The sequence below is a fragment of the Sus scrofa genome, chromosome X (genome assembly GCF_054392235.1).
Source record: "Sus scrofa isolate SSC_HxYL_T2T_F1_AM1 chromosome X, Sscrofa_HxYL_maternal_Yorkshire_Landrace_v2.0, whole genome shotgun sequence".
NCBI lineage: Eukaryota > Metazoa > Chordata > Mammalia > Artiodactyla > Suidae > Sus > Sus scrofa.
In genome coordinates this window covers 45,111,788-45,126,706 of record NC_139401.1, presented here as the reverse complement: position 1 = coordinate 45,126,706, position 14,919 = coordinate 45,111,788, and the positions used below count along the sequence as shown (strand labels likewise).

Sequence of the window (14,919 nt, the reverse complement as noted above, 5' to 3'; positions counted from 1 at the left end):
TAATGGGGCTGGGTTGTGAGGGATGAAAATGTTCTAAAACTACATCAGGGATGGTAACATGAGCCCGTGAACCTATTAAAACCATTGGATTGAAACCTTTAAATTACTAAATTAGATGGCATATGAGTTCTATCTCGCTAAAGCTATTTTTAAATGATTAAACAAAGAACTAGTTATTTCCTTTAAGTAACCACAACTTTATGTAGAGGATTTAAAACACGTTTTCACAAGGTCTCTGACACGTCCCCCCTCAAGAGGTCCTCTCCCCTTGGACGTGGGTAGACATCTGTGATTGCCTTGACCAATGAACTGTGGCAGAAGTAATGTTCCCTGACTTAAGGGGCTACGTAGAAAAGGCCATGCACCATCAGTAGCAAGTCCACAAATAACAAATGCTGGAGAGGGTGTGGAGAAAAGGGAACCCTCCTGCACTGTTGGTGGGAAGGTAAGCTGGTACAGACACTATGGAGAACAATATGGAGGTACCTTAGAAAACTATACATAGAACTACCATAGGACCCAGCAATCCCATTCTTGGGCATATATCCGGACAAAAGTTTCCTTGAAAAAGACACATGCACCCGGATGTTCATTGCAGCACTATTCACAACAGCCAAGACATAGAAACAACCTCAATGTCCATCCACAGATGATTGGATTAAGAAGATGTGGTATATATACACAATGGAATACGACTCAGCCATGAAAAAGAACAAAATAATGCCATTTGCAGCAACATGGATGGAACTGGAGACTCTCCTACTAAGTGAAGGAAGTCAAAAGAGAAAGACAAATACCATATGATTTCACTTACATCTGGAATCTAATATATGGCACAAATGAACCTTTCCACAGAAAAGAAAATCGTGGACATGGAGAACACACTTGTGGTTGCCAAGGCAAGGGGAGGGACTGGGAATCTGGGTGCAAACTATTGCCTTTGGAATGGATAAGCAGTGAGATCCTGCTTTATAGCACTGGGAACTATGTCTGGTCACTTGTGATGGAGCATAATGTGAAAAAAAAGAATGCATACATGTATCTGTGACTGGGTCACCTCGCTGTGCAGTAGAAAATTGACAGCACACTGTAAATCCGCTATAATGGAAAAAATAAAAACCATTATTAAAAAAAAAGAAAAGGCCATGCAGCTTCTGCCAGTCTCTTTTAAGACACTCACCCTTGGAACTCAGCCTTCATGCCGTGCAGCAGCCAGGGCTACGTGCATAGGCCCCAGGCCCTCAGCCCTAGCTGAGCTCCAGCCAAAAGCCAGCATCAACTTGCCAGGCAGCTCTATGATGAAGTCACATTGAAAACAGATCCTCCCGCCTAGTCAAGCGGCCGCAGCTGATGCCACGTAAAGCAGAGACCCAACCCTGCTGAGCCCTAAACAAATTGCAGAGCTGTGAGCAGAATAAGTACTTGCCATTATTCTGTGCTATTAAGTTTGGGGTGGTTTGGTATGTAGCAATGGATAACTAGAATACCTTGTGTACTTAAAGGGCTAAAAACAGCATCTAGCCCCCATTCAATGCAGACACTTCCTTCTAGTAGGTCGCCATCCAACCTCTGTCTGAATGTGTGTGTGTGTGTGTGTGTGTGTGTGTGTGTGTTTTGTTTTTGTCTTTTTGCCTTTTTCTGGGGCCGCTCCTGTGGCATATGGAGGTTCCCAGGCTAGGGGTCCAATCAGAGCTGTAGCCGCCGGCCTACACCACAACCACAGCAACGTGGGATCCGAGCCGCATCTGCGACCTACACCGCAGCTCATGGCAATGCCAGATCCTTAACCCACTGAGCAAGGTCAGGGATCGAACCCGCAACCTCATGGTTCCTAGTCGGACTCGTTAACCACCGAGCCACAATGGGAACTCCATCTTTCTGAATGTTTTGACTGACATGGAGATCGGTTCTTCACATAGCCACTCCTCCCACTAATGAACAAGTCTGGGAGTTAAGATCTGCTTTATAGTAAGACTAGTTCTGTCCTGTCCAACCCCTGGTCCAAGTTCTAGCTTCAGGGAGTTCCCGTCGTGGTGCAGTGGTTAACAAATCCGACTAGGAACCATGAGGTTCGATCCCTGGCCTTGCTCAGTGGGTTAAGGATCCAGCGTTGCCGTGAGCTGTGGTGTGGGTCACAGACGCGGCTCGGATCCTGCATTGCTGTGGCTGTGGCGTAAGCCAGCAGCAACTCCGATTCGACCCCTAGCCTAGGAACCTCCATATGCCGAGAGAGCGGCCTAAGAAATGGCAATAAGACAAAAAAAAAAAGTTCTAGCTTCAGAGGTGACCATTACTGTCTAACCCCTCTTCCTCGGGACAAGCCTTTACCTTATGAAATAGTAGAGAAATCATTACAGGTTTCATTTTATTTTTTAAGTTTTTAAATTTTTTGGCCACACCCACAGCATGCAGAAGTTCCTGGGGCCAGGCATCGAACTCACATCACAGCAGTGACCGGAGCCACAGCAGTGACAATGCCAGATCCTTAGCCACTGAGCCACCAAAGAACTCCTGCCAGGTTTCATTTTATAGCTGAGGATACAAGATGTGCTGTCCATACAGTTTTCATAGCTATACCATCATTTTTTTTCTTTTGGCTTTTTAGGGCCACACCAGTGGCATATGGAGGTTCCCAGGCTAGGGCTCCAATCAGAGCTGCAGCCACAGCAACCTGAAATCCGAGCCGTGTCTGCAACCCACACCACAGCTCAAGGCAATGCCGGATCCTCAACCCACTGAGCGAGGCTAGGGATCGAACCTGTGTCCTCATGGATACTAGTCGGGTTCATTAACTGCAGAGCCACGATGGGAACTCCTATGCCATCATTTCTATCATCTAGGTAGAGTGTTGGTATGAATAACCAGAAAATGAAAGCTACTTTCCTGTACTACTCACCTTCCCTTTGTATTCAAATATTTCCTGTTTTAACTCAAAAAAGCCAGTCAGCTCTTACAATTTTGAGTCTTCCTTGGTGTGTGTGTGTATACAGAATAGTTTGCCTCGTTATGGGAGGCAACACACAGATAACAAGGATAAAAGCATCTCTTTCCAAATGATTTAAACACAGATCTCAAAATCCAAAAATATTTTTCCTTATGTTAATGGAGTAATTGTACAGTAAGCGTTTTTCTTTTTCAAAGTCAGCAAAAGAAAATGAGCTTTTTACACTGTTGATTACAGTATATTAGTTGTCATGACAACACTTAGTCCCCAAACATTCTTTCTAATTGAGACAACTTCTCCGAGCTTCAGTCCCCTAAGACTGACCCAATTACGCAGCTCAAAACCCAAAACCCAGAGGATGCCTCTTGATAAAGATACTTTTATTACACAACCTAAGGAAAAATTGAAACACCACTTTTCCAAGTGGCAAGGAAACGTTTCAGGCAATGCGCTTTGTTCTTGCAGTTAAGGCTTACAGTTGAAGGGTAACTGCCTGAGTGAACTTTAAAATTGTTTCTGTTATACTCCATGATCACATTACAGAGACCTAAACTTTGAATACGAACCATTTTCCATTAGTATACATCCAACATGTCTCATTTCTGTTCTCTGGACTGTATTTGCAGTCTGCGCTTTTTTTTTTTTTTTTCCTTGTCTTTTCTAGGGCCTCTCCCTTGGCATATAGAGGTTCCCAGACTAGGGGTCGAATCGGAGCTGTAGCCACCGGCCTACACCACAGCCACAGCAACACCGGATCTGAGCTGCGTCTGCAACCGACACCACAGCTCATGGCAACGCTGGAGCCTTAACCCACTGAGCACAGGCCAGGGATCGAACCCGCAACCTCATGGTTCCCAGTTGGATTTGTTAACCACTGAGCCATGCCAGGAGCTCCTGCAGTCTATGCTTTTTAAGGTACAAGTAAAATCCTCTAGGAGCAAGCAAGACCATGCTAAACTCAGTAAAAGTATCACTGGACTAATACAGAACATTTGCACACTACCCCTATCAACCTCATGAGAGGTAAGGGGCTAGAAAAAAAAATCTTTAAAGTCATTAGCAGGCTGTCATAAATTAGAAGTACCCTAGAGTGAACGCCTAGCAATTCCAAAAGAAAAAGTTCCAAAGAGAAAAGGCAATGATGGGAAATGTGGTATCTCCATTGTCTCCCGATGTCAGCTGGTAACTGTCTTTCTCTAATAGTCCAAAAGATTTTTGTTTTTTTTTGTTTGTTTGTTTGTTTGTCTTCTTGCCTCTTCTAGGGCCGCTCCCGCAGCATATGGAGGTTCCCAGGCTAGGGGTCAAATTGGAACTGTAGCTGCCAGCCTATGCCACAGCCACAGCAATGCTGCATCTAAGCCACGTCTACAACCCATACCACAGCCCAGATCTGCAACGCCAGATTCTTAACCCACTGAGCAAGGCCAGGGATCGAACCCGCAACCTCATGGTTCCTAGGCGGATGCGTTAACCACTGAGCCACGATGGGAACTCCCCCAAAAGATTTTTAAAAGGGGTTGTTTTCAGAATATAATGCTTATTGAGTTAGAAAAATTGGGGTAGTTCAGTTGACTGAGATTTTATTATACACAACTCAGAAGCATGAGCTTATTTTACATACCCAGTAACACCTCTTACTCCCCTACAACTCTAGTACCTAGTAGGGTTCCCAAAAAGTGTTCCCTGTAAGCTTAAAACCATGTCTACATGTGGAAGTTTGCTATACCCTCATTTGGGAGAAAAAGGTTAGATGTTGGTCTCCACTATTCTATTTTTCAGTGTGTTTACTTAGCCGAAGTGCCAAAAGGGGAAAAAAATCACAGAATACATCCATTTATCTAAAAGGAGAAAGATTGATCAATGAGATTCCATTCAACAGAACCATTATGTTAATAAAGGCAACTGTAAAACAATTTATTATGAAGTAATGAGTCAGAGGGCAATCAAGCTACTCTAAATAAAAAACAGAAGTTCCCGTCGTGGCGCAGTGGTTAACGAATCCGACTGGGAACCATGAGGTTGCGGGTTCGATCCCTGACCTTGCTCAGTGGGTTAAGGATCTGGCAGTGCTGTGAGCTGGGGTGTGGGTCACAGACGCGGCTCGGATCCCGCATTGCTGTGGCTGTGGTGTAGGCCGGTGGCTATAGCTCCGATTCGACCCCTAGCCTGGGAACCTCCATATGCCATGGGAAACAGTCCTAGAAAAGGTAAAAAGTAAAAAAAAAATAATAAAAAACTAAAAGTACTTGAGTTTTGGCATTCCCTTGTGGCACAGCCGGTTAAGGATTCAGCACTGTCACTGCAGTGACTTGGGTAGCTACTGTGACACAGGTTCAATCCCTAGCCTGGGAACTTCTGCATGCCATGGGCGGGGCCAAAAACAAAAAACAAAAAAACAAAACACCCCTAAGGCCACGTAAATGAATCTTTTAAAAATTGTCCACCAAATAACTTTAAATAATAGATGCAATCTTCTTGTAAGACAGAAAGTAAAGTATTTCCACTCCTACGTTACAAACTGCTGCTGCCACTGTCAGAAGTTCCCTTGTGGTGCAGTGGGTTAGGATCCCACATTGCCGCAACTGCGGGTCTGGTTCGATACCTGGCCTGGGAACTTCCACATGCCACAGGCGTGGCAAAAATAAAATAAAATAAAAAATAAATAAATAAAATGCTGCTATCAACTATGGATAAGAGAGAATCAATAAAGACCCGGCAACCCTGTGAAACCAGAGGCAGAAAGATGGGGCCAAGAAGTCTGTAAAAAGCATCCAATTTCTTAAATCTGACACTTGGAGAACTGAGTTTACATGATTAAATTCTGCTGGGGATTGGAATTCATGCAGGATGGTCTATAGAATCAAAACTTTAATAAGAAATTTACCAGAAAGAATTTCTGCATAAAGATATGTTGCATTAAGCAGGAGTTAACTGTTCATAACACTCACTTAAAATTTTTTCTCATTTTGTTTGGAAGAGAAAAATAATTGATAAATCTGTCAAATGGAGAACTATGTAGAAAGAGGAAGCATTATGAAATTTATGACTAAGTGTGTTTTGTGTAACCCTGGTGGACGTGCTCAAAGCTTGTTCGTTTCTGGCTATATAGAAAAGTAAAAACGAGGGCATTTTCATTCATTAAAACAACAGGAAAATATCGCTTGGCTTATGCTGGTTATTTTCATCTTACAGTCTTAACCCACATTCCAAAGCTGATTCGATTTTCCTTATTCCTTTCGGGTAACTGGAAGAGGAGGGAAAGCAAAGCTGTAGGTCAAACGGTCCACTTCGTCCTTGAGAAAATTCAGCAGCGGAATCTATCAGGAGGCACCAAAGAGATTTACTGGTAGGGGCAGACAAAAGAGAAAACAGCCACAGAAAGAAAGAACATAAGCCGCGAAAGAGATGAGAATCAGTCCCATGTGTAACTCGAGGACTGCACAAAACCCCGCTGGGCGCTGCTGGTGAAACGAGCAGATGTGAGATTTAGGGCATTCCCGGGTTTCCCTTCCCTCCCTCGAGTCCATCCCCGGACCGAAGGCCGGGATGCAGCGAGAAGGGAAAGCCCGCAGGATCCATCAATCCGGACAATGAGCTCTAGGCCCCCCTCCAGCGCTGCACAGCCCTCCGTGGCGCCCTCTTTAGCGCTCAATTTCTCGGCTCCCCAAAAAGTCATTCACTCCGACTTCAACTACTCGCGGGAGAGAGCGCGCGTGCGGGAGCAGCAGCTGCTGGGTCAGCCCCCCTTGGTGCTGCGGGGCGGCGGGGGACCCTCGCCAAGAGGCTCGGAGGGGGTGAGACCAGCATCTACGGGACTTGGGTTACCTTTTCGCGCTGGTCCCAGCTGTACTGCTTCGGCCGCTCCTCCTCGCCCTCGGGCTGCGACTCCTTCTCAGCCTTCTGCCTCTTGGAGAAGAAGCAGCCCATGGTCCCGGCCCGCGGCGTCTCACTGGCCGCTCCTCCTTGCCTGCCCACTAGCTCAGGTACCTCCCGGAGTTGCAGCCTCAGCCCTGGGCGCCCCGGGCACCGCAGCTCTCCCGTACACCACCCCCGCGAAACCGCCCAGCCACCCGCAGCCTAGGTTCGCCCGTCAGGCCCAACACCCCTGCTCTTTTTCCTCTCAGTCGCCCTGACGACCCACCATAGCCAATGACCACTCAGCGCCCGGGGAGCCAATCAAAGTCCCGAGAGCAGCCTGTGCTGCCTATGAAGAGAGGTCGACAAATGCACACAACCAATCTACACCCGGCTCCTGCGCCAGCCCCCAGGGGCGGGCCCAGCCGGCTCCAGCCCACGCACGGCCGACCCCGCCCCCAGCCCTGCCCCGTCCCTCCGAGGACTCCACCGGGCCCGTCCCGCTGCCGGGAGTGCCGCTTTGGCAGGCGGGTCTTTTTGCCCTTGCGTCTCAGCTTCCAAGTTCTAGATGCGGCAGGGCTCCCGTGTGCAGTCGCCTGGAGAGTTCAGTTTTGTGATGCAATTGATGAGGGAACAGAAAGTCCTGCTGACGCAAGAAGGACCCTGAAATTCGCATTCCTCACTCCCGATCACCCGTTCCCCGCCCCCGCGTCTTCTGGCTCGCGTCACCACCCGCCACCCCACCCCCACCCCCCGCGGGAAATTTCCCCAACCACTTTCCCTACCTTCCTTGCCCTGTCTTCTGTACTTTCTTAGAACTTGCACGTATCACTCTAAAATCGAACGAGAACTTAGTAAAATAACTACTTGTGTATCGTCTCCCTATTGGAATTGTGAATTTCTTGACATCAAAAGGCTTGTCTCTAGGTTGTGTCTGATAAGCCCAAAACCTAGAATAGATTTACAAGGAGATCCTGCTGAATATCATTGAGAACTATGTCTAGATACTCATGTTGCAACAGAAGAAAGAGTGGGGGAAAAACTGTAATTGCAATGTATACATGTAAGGATAACCTGACCCCCTTGCTGTACAGTGGGAAAAAAAAAAAAAAAAAGGCTTGTCTCTTTTTTTTTTTTTTTTTTTTAATCCCCCAAGTCTGGCCCAGTTTCTCCCTAGCTGCTCAATAAAACGTTTGTTGAATGAATGCTTGCACACTAATGAAGGAAACCTTTACAGTCTTTCCCTTTTCCTTCCCAAACAAAATAACCTGAGTGTGTGGGGCGGGGCGGGGCGGGGCCGGGGGGGGGTGATGAAGGGGGAGGAACGGTAAAAGGGTTCTCCTCCTGGAGTTTATTGCCTAGTGGAGGAAAAAAGCATTCCCATATAAACCATCAAATCTGTTCTCAGCAAATGGTACAGAGTTTGAAGATTTTTTAAAAATATATATTAAATATTCACATTTGCTGTACTCGGGTTGAGTTTTACTACGATGCACATATACTGCTTATGTGAGAGAAAAGGTAAGTTGTTGGTTTAATTCTCTGAACACAATATTTTGGTATTTGGTAGGACATCAAATGCAGATTAGTTGAGGCTCAAATTTAGTTATTTTTCTGCTTTCTCACACGTATTCACTGGCGTATATCTTAAATGAGCCCCTGACTTAACTTGAGCATTAAGGATGTTCCCTTTTTCACTTCCTGCCTTTTATTGCACAATCAGGAAGAAAAGTGCATGCGCCCAAGTATGAGAAATTACTGTAAATTTAAGTTCCAGATCTTAGGCAATTGAGGTTTTACCTGGTGCTCCCTTTTTCTTCTTCAGAGTGAGATGAGAGAGTCTATGTGAGGATGTTTTGGATGAGACCCTTAGGTGTTTTTTATTCCCAGAAGGCTAAAATTGTGATCACCATGCAGAGGAATGCAGAGGTCCACAGAGGTGAAGGGACTAATCTGCCGTCACAATGAAAGTGGTTGGGCAGGGTCTAGAAAAACCGAGAGCTTGTGTGTCCAATGCTCCCTCCTCCCAAATGTGGTGCTTTCTGATTCATCTGAAAGATAGAAGTAAAGAAGTATCTGCTTGGGACACAGGTTCAATCCCTGGCCCGGCACAGTGGGTTAAAGGATCTGGCGTTGGATCTGATCCCTGGCCTGGGAACTCCACATGCCTCAGGGCGGCCAAAAAAGAAAGAAAATAAATAAATAAATAAATAAATAAAAGAAGCGTCTACCTAAGGCCTTCTGATGTTTATGGGAGCTCTGTCCCGAAGTGATGCTGTTCCTTGTACTGAATGAACAACAGAACTTATTTTAGAGAAACAATCCCTAAAACGAATATAGTTTTGAAGTATTCATTAATAAGAAACTTAAACCTAAAACAAAATCTATATCCAATAGCAATCTTGTCAAGGTCCCTTAAACGAAAGTGAAGATAAGGTCCCCTTTCTGTTAAATCCCATCCCACCATCACCCCGACCAGAAAGAAAATAAAGGAAAATTAAATTAAAGCAGTTAGTGATAATAATCATTTAGAAAGTTCCCTGGAGGCATAGCAGGTTAAGGACCCGGCATCGCCACAGCTGTGGCGCAGCAGCCCACAACTGAAGTGCGGGTTCAATTCCTGGCCCAGGAACTTCTGCATGGCACAGTCAAAAAAAAAAAAAAAAAAAAGGAGAAGAATTATTATTTAATAATTAAATTATTTAAACTGGGACGTGTTCCAAGCCAATGAACAGAGCTAGTGCTAGAGCTTTCTCATGCTCTTTCTTTCTTTCTCTCTTACTTTTTCTTTCTTTTCTCCCCGCTTCCCCACCCCTGCCAATGGATTCTCATCACCACTTCTTTCTGCAAACCAGCGCTCTACTTACTCATTAGCATACACGGGGCTGAGAAAAGTCATGATCCCTCCCATTCCTCATGGCCTTTCTGTCCAAGTGCCTGCTACAATCTCTTGATACCAGTTTGGATTCTCGAGGGAGATAACCAGATAAGTTGCTCGTCAACCAATAATAGAATGGTTACCCACTGGTCTCATATACACCCCTGGTCGAATTGCTGCAGGTGCAAGGATGAGTCCTATATTGCAAATGCAAGTGGGGCTCAGGTCCTGAAACAGGCACACGTGCTGGCAGTCCTAACTCCACAGAGTCCAAACAGAAATTGGTTGCTCCTTCTGCCTGTGGTCCTCCTGCTACTTATATTCTTGTGGTTTCTTTTCAATGGAAAGCTGCCCTTCATGTTCAGCTGAATAGATGCATGCTCATCTCTATTAAAAATTTGGGGTGTGGGTGTGCACCCAGCCACAGGCTTTGGTCATGGTCTAGGTCCCCATATGTCTTGACCCCAGAAGTGACATAGTTACCTCTCAGAAGACAGCTCTGAAAATAGATATCTTTATGGCACGAATAAGCCACGTACCCCAGCAAAAACGACTAGAAAATCCCCAATTTTTTTCTCTCTCTCTCTGGCCAAGCCTTTGGCCAAGGATCGAATCCACATCACAGCAGCGACTCAAGCCACAGCAGTGGCAGTGCCAGGTCCTTAACCCATTGAGCCACCAGGGAACTCCAAAACTCCCTATTCTTAAATTGATCTGACACATGCTTGCTCACTCTGCACTCACCTAAGGGAACACTTTACAAGTGAAGGAGAAAAGAGAAGAGCTGTTCCATGATCCACTGCTGCTTAACAAACTTAATGGCTTAAACAACAATTATTTACCTTCCCCTGAATCTGCGATTTGGGTAGGGCTCAGTGGGGACAGATCAACTCTGCTCCATGCTGTGCCCAGAGCCTCAGCTGGGATGACTCCGATGGCTGGAGGGCTGGCCCAGAATCATTCTACACAAAATCTCAGACCCTCTCCATGTGATCTGTCCAGCAAGGTGGCCTTAAGGTGGTCAGATTTCATACATCAGGCTGAGGACCCTAAGGATAAGTGTGGGGTCCTTCGGCCAAGGCAGACCACAGTAAGGCCCCTTGTGGTGTAACTTCCAAAATCACATATCACACAGGGCTGGCCCTGGCTCACTAAGGGAGGGGACTAAACAAAGAAATGAATACTGGTAGGCGCAGATCTTTGGGATGTCATCTCAGAGGCTGGCTACCATAATGAGAGTCAATTCTGCCAATAATATTACCTGTATACTGAAAAAGAGGATTGGGAGGTTTAAAAAATGCAGCAGTTCATGGAGTTCCCATTGTGGCTCAGTGGGTTAGGGATCCGGCGTTGCCATGAACTGTGGTGTAGGTTGCAGACACAGCTCGGATCCCTGCGTTGCTGTGGCTGTGGTGTAGGCCGGTGGCTACAGCTCCGATTGGACCCCTAGCCTGGGAACCTCCATATGCCGCGGAAGCCGCCCAAGAAATGGCAAAAAGACAAAAAAAAAAGGCAGGAGTTCCCATCAGCGGAAACGAATCTAACTAGTATCCATGAGGACTCAGGTTCAATCCTTGGCTTCGCTCAGTGGGTTAAGGATCCGGTGTTTCCGTGAGCTGTGGTGTAGGTCACAGACTTGGCTCGGATCTGGCATTGCTGTGGCTGTGGCGTAAGCCAGCAGCAACAGCTACAGTTCCACCTCTAGGCAGAAAACCACCATATGCTGCGGGTGTGGCCCTAAAAAGACAAAAAAAAAAAAAAAAGTACAATCAGATAACTTTTTTTTCTTTTCATAGATTTTTGAACCAACATCTCTTCTCATGCTTAACTTTTAGATAGTTCTTATTGATTTTCTTTCACTCAGTTATTACCCAGTTCATATATATATATATATATATTTTTTTTTAGGGCCGCACCTAAACTTCCACGCATGTGGAAGTTCCCAGGCTAGGAGTTGAACCAAAGCTGCAGCTGCCAACCTACACCATAGCCATAGCAATGCCAGATCTGACCTGCATCTACCTATGCCACAGCTTGTGGCAATGCTGGATCCTTAACCCACTGAGTGAGGCCAGGGATGGAACCTACATCCTCGTGGATACTAGTTGGGTTCTTAACCCGCTGAGCCACAACGGGAACTCTCCTAATTATTTTTTAAAAGCATCAAAATTGTGTGCAATTAGGTTATAAAGACTGTATTTTTCAGACCGCTCTTAGCATAGGGTCTCTCATTCACTGTTGTTGCCAAAATTCTTAAGGTAAGCCAAGCAAAAAATATTTGGAAGTTAGTACAGAAAAAAGAATAACAGAGGAGACAGACTTCTAACTCAGATGAGGTGGGGGGAAGGGTGGAAAAATCAAGAAAGACATCTCAGAAGTGAATGGTTTTAGCAGCGTAAAATAAAAATCATTCCAGTAACTTTTATAGCAAAGCAGTTCCAATGGAAACTATTTAAAAAAAAAAAAAAGAACAGCCTCTGGATTAAAAAAAAATATCTTTTAGTGGAATTTCCATTTTCCAAACACTCATTTCCATACTTTTTGAGAAAGGGACAAACTGTGATAAAACTGATACCATAGAGCTAATCAGAGCATGCTGGTTAACAACCCTTTTTTTTCTTTGGCTATGCCTGCAGCAGGCAGAAGATACCAGACTAGTGATCAAACCTGTGCCACAGCAGCATCCAGAGCCACAGCAGTGATAATACTGGATCCTTAACCCACTGAGCCACCAGGAACTCCCTTTCAGCATTTGTTTTTATATTTGGGATTTTTATTAATCAAAGAGCTACTTCCCATTTCACCCAAGCTAAATAAGAGATTACATTTCCTAGTTTCTTCTATCATGTAAACCAAAAATAAGCTTTCAACCTGACATCGAGAAGATCCCAACCCATATAATTGCTATTCATCAGCATTTGCTTAGTATACAGTTCCAAAATAATGAAAAAGAAAGATTTGGGTAAGATGATTGATGCCACAAGGCAAAGTTTTAGTAAAGAGATATTTAATACCATTTCCTAAACTTACATGAGGGAATGGTTAATATCCTGTGGATGGCCAACACTTAAGCTGGCCTGAAGTTTCCTGGGACCTCTAAGAGTAGGATTTCCTGGAGTTCCTATAGTAGCTCAGCAAGTTAAGAACCCAAGAAATATCCATGAGGATGTGGGTTCAATCCCCGGCCTTGCTCAGTGGGTTAAGGATCTGCTGTTGCCACAAGCTGTGGCATAGGTGGATGCAGCTGGGATCTGGCACTGCCATGAGCTGGGATGTAGGTCGCAGACATGGCTTGGATGCCGAGTGGCTATGGCTGTGGCTGTGGCGTAGGCCGGCAGCTGCAGCTCCGATTTGACCCCTAGCCTGGGAACTTCCATGTGCCACGGGTGCGATCTTAAATAGAAAAAAAAAAAAAAAGAGTAGGATTTTTCCCTACTTACTGTTCTCCCCATCCCCCAGTTCCTGACAAAAATAAACAAAAGTCAGAGCTCATTCTAGACAAAATCTTCCCTAAGAGCTGCTCTGCTAGGTTTTGTACAATTCCCATATCCTAACCTCCCCTCCACAACACCCAGCTGCAGGGTACAATCTAAGACCAGGGAGGAAAACATTTCTTTAGCACCTCTTTCATTCATTCATTCTCGTGGGGCTAAGACTGGCATCTAGGAGTTGCTGCTGTGGCACAGTGGGTTGAGAATCTGACTGCAGGAGTTCTCATTGGGGCTCAGTGGTAATGAGGATGTGGATTTGATCCTTGACCTCGCCGTTCAGTGGGTTAAGGATCTGGCATTGCCGTGAGCTGTGGTGTATTTCTCAGATGTGGCTCAGATCCTGTGTTGCTATGGCTGTGGTGTAGGCCGGCAGCTGCAGCTCTGATTCGACCCCTAGCCTGGGACCCTCCATGTGCTGCATATGCGGCCCTAAAAAGCAAAAAAAAAAAAAAAAAAAAAAGACTCTCACTGTATCTGCATCAGCTTGGATTGCAGCTGTAGATTGGATTCAATCCCTGACCCAGAAGTTGCGTATGCCTTGGGGGTGGCCATTAAAAAAAAAAGGCATCAAATCAGCAACTGTTCACTCTAAGAGAGAAATCCAGAATTTGTAAGGTTTGCAGGTTATACAATTTAGGTTGGGTCCTTTCTAAGAAAAATAATACAAATTATGCATACGAAATTGCTAGGGCCCCTCCTGGAGGGTGTGCAGAACCTGTGCCAGTGGAAGGCCCTAAAGTTTCTGCTCCATTTGCTAGACTATAAGCCATTTGTCCAAAAGTATTAGGGATATTACTTCTTGGGGAGCCAGGATCTAAATTCACACATACTACATATTTTTCATATATTAATTGGCTTCAGAATGTATACCTGATGGCACATTATACCGGCGTAGGACTCAGAAGACCACATTGTCTTGGCGATTCTGCAGATCTGCCACGCTTATGAAAAACCTCAATGGGAACAGAGAAACCCATAGGTGCAGGCTGCTGAGAGGCAATCCGAAATCAGCTACCGGTGTCAGAAATACAACGAACAAAATTCTTCGTGCAAATTTACTGACCAGTTAACATTCCTTGGAGACAACTAGGTAACCCGACATTCAGATGACCAGAGGTGCAAATGTCCTCAACCTCTTTTTAAAAACTTTCCTATGAGAACGATAAGTGGGGAATCTCCAAATTTATATGCTGGCCTGGTATTTCAATTTTCAACGAGTCTGACTGCACGTGTTTTTTTTTTTTTCTTTTTCCAACCTATTTAGAAAACCGATGCTTACACTTGCTGTTAAGACTGTATATTCTTATCAGACCTGTCATATCATTCTTCCTTGCTGGCAGACATAGACTCAATGCCCACACCTCTTGTCCAGCTTTTTATTTGAATAATGACAACATTCTATTCTGTTGTTTCTTAGTCTACCGCCTCCCAGTTGACAATCTCTGCAGAATGTTCGAAATATTAAAAACATTAATTCCTAGACAAATGGACAGCAAGCCAGAGTGAAATATTGATTTAACTCATTAACGAGGAAGCCAAAAGGTCAACCAGCTGATTCAAAGAGGATATGGAAAGTGCGGCTTTATATAGTCAAGGAAGAAAAAGGGAGGCTGCAATAAGATCGCTGCCATGGCTACAAAACTGGTTAATGTCCTGAGGGGCAATAAAACCATAAACTTTGAGATCTTTTCTAGTGAGCAGAAAGGAAAATCATCGTACTGCCCCAGTTCTCTGTAAGTGAACCTCTAACT

The 14,919-nt window shown here is 45.1% G+C and overlaps 1 protein-coding gene across 2 annotated transcripts in view; it reads right to left on the bottom strand.

Moving 5' to 3' along the window:
* Positions 1-7,066, bottom strand: part of RP2 (RP2 activator of ARL3 GTPase) — a 46,228-nt gene extending 39,162 nt beyond the window's left edge. For both annotated transcript variants that reach the window (XR_014835302.1, XM_003360282.5), the window contains exon 1: positions 6,770-7,066. Coding sequence is in view for 1 of the 2 variants with exons in the window: in XM_003360282.5 (XP_003360330.1) it covers positions 6,770-6,871 (102 nt within the window). In the remaining variant the exon portion in view is untranslated. The remainder of the gene's footprint in view (positions 1-6,769) is intronic.
* Between the last annotated feature and the right edge of the window lie 7,853 nt (positions 7,067-14,919).